At 33.6% G+C, this 4,112-nt stretch overlaps 1 protein-coding gene across 2 annotated transcripts; it reads right to left on the bottom strand.

Annotated features, from left to right (window-relative positions):
• Positions 1–244: 244 nt before the first annotated feature.
• LOC114419086 (protein SCO1 homolog 1, mitochondrial-like) lies at positions 245–3,818 on the bottom strand. 2 transcript variants are annotated; one of them, XR_003668165.1, is made up of 8 exons: positions 3,620–3,818; positions 3,232–3,450; positions 3,041–3,131; positions 2,014–2,226; positions 1,576–1,665; positions 1,286–1,418; positions 1,109–1,163; positions 245–650 (listed from the first exon to the last, which is right to left on the bottom strand). XR_003668165.1 is itself a non-coding variant. In XM_028384688.1 (7 exons), exons 1-7 carry the CDS (start codon positions 3,761–3,763, stop codon positions 542–544), a joined length of 999 nt encoding a protein of 332 aa, XP_028240489.1. In that variant the 5' UTR covers positions 3,764–3,818; the 3' UTR covers positions 245–541. The 2 variants fall into 2 exon arrangements, 1 of the variants encoding a protein (XP_028240489.1); XM_028384688.1 differs by lacking the exon at positions 1,109–1,163.
• Between the last annotated feature and the right edge of the window lie 294 nt (positions 3,819–4,112).

Genomic DNA, 4,112 nt, shown 5'->3' with positions numbered 1-4,112 from the left:
TAGGATACACTGAGCGTAGCTTAACAGTGACTTCAAATTATTTTATCATTTTTTAGTTATTCGAACTTTAGCTAATTTAAGTTGTCCTAAATTTGTAACTAGCCACATTTAAACCAGCATACATAAATTCATGCAAATGATCGATGGAGAGTGTAACATTCAAAAGGGTATTGCTACCAATGAAAGAAAGGAAACCAATCAGATTCATTTTAATTGTAAGCTCTTCCCTGTAGAAAGATCGTAATTTAATATATCATCAATATAAACCATGGTATTTCTTATTATAGATGCCACCTCTGATGTAAGGCATGTTGAACATGACAATTGTAATGTTGTTGCATCTCAAAATACACCAATAACATATCACCAAAAAAAATAATTCAAGCACAATGCTAAACAACAACATTGAAACAATGACACCAATAAGTTGCTTTGTAAAACCAGACATGCTGGTGTAGTTTACTACCACAAGGCCAAAATTCATTGACAATTTCGTTTCCACGATAAAGAAATGAGGGTATCAATAGCCTGGTTGTGCAGGTTATTTCTTATGCTGCGTTACCTCTTTAATAACACCATCAGCAAGTGAGTCAACATCATTGTTCTTGCCAAAAAACTTTACGAATTCCATCTCAGGACTCATCAAGTATCTGGAAAGAATAACCATATTATCAAATTAGTATTCATCATGCAACAAGAAACATCCTTCATTAGAACAATATTATCCTGCAGATGCAATTACATTTACAAATACAATTACATGTCTGCAAATGCATAAGCATAACCAGAGAGTCAATAGATAGGGGAAATCAGGACACTGAAACTATCTGGCTATGCAAGCTAATAGCTAAACAAATAGCCAAAATATCCAATATCTGGTATGATGACACTAATAACTGAAACACAAATGGAAATTTATTAGAAATGTTCAATTTTTCTATTAATTCAATATGGTCAAAAGTTATTGAAATATGTCTAGGACCATCATAGACTTCTAAGTTCTAAATAAGATGGATATACATGTGTACATGGCATGCACGTGAAGTTAACAGTCAGTCATGATGGGTATATTTCAAAGAAAGGTTATTCACAACTTTATGGAGATTACCTCCACTATTTCTACTCTCATCCTTGCCATTGAAATATTTCAAAGATTAGATCATCTGCAAATTTCATTTCCAATCATCAAGATTCCAAATTCATAGACAGACTACTAGCATACAGCATCAAGAGCAATTGGTAAAACAGAATGCCGTATTATTGAAGCACAAACAGTATTACATACATAACAATGGAGTGATCAACAAGATAATCTGAGTCTTCCTCTGCTGTCTTCATGTAATAAACGCGATATGCACGAGCAACATTCTTGACCTCATCGGGGCTACCAGTTAATCCAATTAACTTCGGATGAAATTCTGAAAAGTATAAATTAACACAATGACCTTAGAATTCAATAACTGATATAATAAATCAATCTATGTATCCCCCCTCCCCCTCCGCATCCAGGAAAAACAAATAGGAAACAAACACAATAGACCATAAAAGTAATTTAAGAAGTATGATGCCAAGCACCTTTGACATATTCACCGACTTGTTCAACAGTATCCCTCTCAGGATCAACAGAGATAAAAACCGGAACAGTTTCAATTCCAGCTTTCTCCTCTGCAAGGAACCAAAAGAGACATGGATATGATTACCATTAGTACATTATCACAAGAACAAAACTTGAAGATTCAAAAACTGCAATGTGCTTTCTTAACAGCCATTGGTTAAATCATTTTGCCAAGAACAACAAACACTTCCAATGTCATTTGCATCGCTATCCCATTGAATCTCAACAGATCAACCACACTCCAGACCTGTACATCTCATGAATTTCGTTATTTCAGACATCACTTGGTATTTTAATTGTTCAATGGCCACTATAATGAGAATAAAATAGCATATTTTGCTCTGTATAGTATGAAACTTAGCTTGACATACACCAACAAATCACCTACAAAATCTTACTTATTTTATCAACAGCAGCTGCTAACTTCTGTAGTTCCTCTGGACAGATATCCGGGCAGTGAGTAAAGCCAAAATATAACAAAGTCCACTTTCCCATGAAATCCTTTTCAGTTACATGTTTTCCGTGATGGTTGATAAGGCAAAATGGACCCCCAATTGCAGCTTTTCCTGCAGAAGGTCCCTGCTTAACAGCCTCCGTATTAGTACGTATCCCTGCAGCAATAAAAGTTGAATCAATAGATGGAAGAAGAAAACATCACAGTACCTCAGAATCAAATTGAAATGCATCAGGAAACAGGACTATTTGATCTGATTTGTTTTCATGCCACCCATAAAACCCAAATATGTGGCACTGTATATCCTGTACTGCTGTACACAAACTTCACCCTCAAACTAGATTCGACCTGGCTAATAATGTTCTAACAAATACACAAAGAAACATGCCACAATTTTTTTAACAACCACTCAAAAAGATACATATCTACTTTTTTATTATAAATTTATAAATTAAAATACATAACTTGCATAATGAAACTCTATCCCTCTCTACTCTCAATTAGACATTCTCACTTCTATTCTCTTCTCTCCTTTAGATGTACATTTCACGTACTACTCCAGCAACAAGCCAAAAGAATTCTCTCAACCATCTCAAACTTTAAACTTGACTTTCTTAACTGTCTATTCCTTTTGATCTACTCTTTTATATCTTATTTCTAAATTAAATTTTAAATTTTAAATTTTTTTCATAAAAGATAATCTTATATCACAATTTAAATTGTTTGTTGTAAATCCAAATACAATTTATATATTCAAAGATGTTTATTTATTAAGAATTTTAATTTAATACAATTTATATATTAAAATATGCATTTATTATGAAATTAACTACATAAAAATATACATTCATCTTGCAAAATGCACAAACTAAACTACCAGCAATAATATAAGCAAACAATAAACATGCCATTAACAACGACACCACCACATTTCTAACCACAAAAAAACTAAACTCACCATAGTAATCTACCTTCGATATGTCGTTTCTTTTCCCTGTCGTAGTAGAACACTAGTCCAGCTCCAGTGAGAACCAACAAGAGAAAGCTCAACCAAGAAACAGGCTGCAAATAACCCCATCACATAAAATTCACATCAACTGAAAAAAAAAATGCTCAAGGAAGAAAAACCACATTGCTAACAATAATAATTTTAGATACACACCCCTCCACGAACAGATTTCCCAGCATCACTTTTCTGATCCTGTCCTCCTCCACTCCCAGACTCTCTCTCTTTGCCAGAACCATCTTTTGCAGATTGATCTGAATCCAATGCTGGTTTTTCTCCACTAACATTAGCAGCAGAAGCATCAGAAGAAGAAGAAGAAGATAGAAGCCTTGGGCACAACCCCAACGACCCATTTCCATAACCTTGATTCCCAACCTAGAAAATCAACAGAAAGTGACACCCAATGAGAATTGAAGCTGACCCAATTGAGGTGAGAGAAGAAGAACGATAGATAGAATCAAAGCAATGGACTTTATGTGTAAAAATTGAATTTTTTTTTTTGTTGCTCTCTTTAGGGGTGAATAACAGAGAAAGGAAAGTGAACCTGGTGAGGGTGATGGAGTGGTTGAAGATGAGAAGAGAAGGGTGGTAAAAGCGTGGAGGGTCTGCCATGGCGAAGAAGGTGTGAGAAGAGAAGGCGCGTGGAATAGCGAAATTGGTTAACCTTGCTGGATACGATGTACGCCATTAGAGGAATTATGTGAAAACCTTAACCTTAAACCATCGCAGACAAAGGACCAGGGTTTAGTAGTTGGAGAATGTTTCCTCAAGTTGCATTTAATAATGTTTTTTTTTAAAAAAAAAAAACAAATTTTTTCGTCAAATCACACTTTTTTTAATATATTTTTTGTCAATTAAAATTTACTAAAATATCATAAACTCATTGGTTCATTACCAGAGTCCATTAAATAAGTTTTTCGAAAAATACTTTCATATAAGAAAATCAATTAAATTATTTATTATCGTAAACAAAATTAATTTATGTATACCGAGTTTTTTTTAAAATAAAATAAATAGTTTTATAAAAATTAAATAAT

The sequence above is a fragment of the Glycine soja genome, chromosome 7 (genome assembly GCF_004193775.1).
Source record: "Glycine soja cultivar W05 chromosome 7, ASM419377v2, whole genome shotgun sequence".
NCBI lineage: Eukaryota > Viridiplantae > Streptophyta > Magnoliopsida > Fabales > Fabaceae > Glycine > Glycine soja.
This window is presented reverse-complemented; position numbering and strand designations above follow the sequence as displayed.

Excerpts from the sequence above, each read along its gene's own strand:
- LOC114419086 (XM_028384688.1), bottom strand. The coding sequence starts at position 3,763 with ATGGCGTACATCGTATCCAGCAAGGTTAACCAATTTCGCTATTCCACG. Across the intron at positions 2,227-3,040 it reads AAAGAAACGACATATCGAAG|GGATACGTACTAATACGGAG; the intron begins GTAGATTACTAT and ends TTATTGCTGCAG. Across the intron at positions 1,666-2,013 it reads AGCTGCTGTTGATAAAATAA|AGGAGAAAGCTGGAATTGAA; the intron begins GTAAGATTTTGT and ends GGTTCCTTGCAG.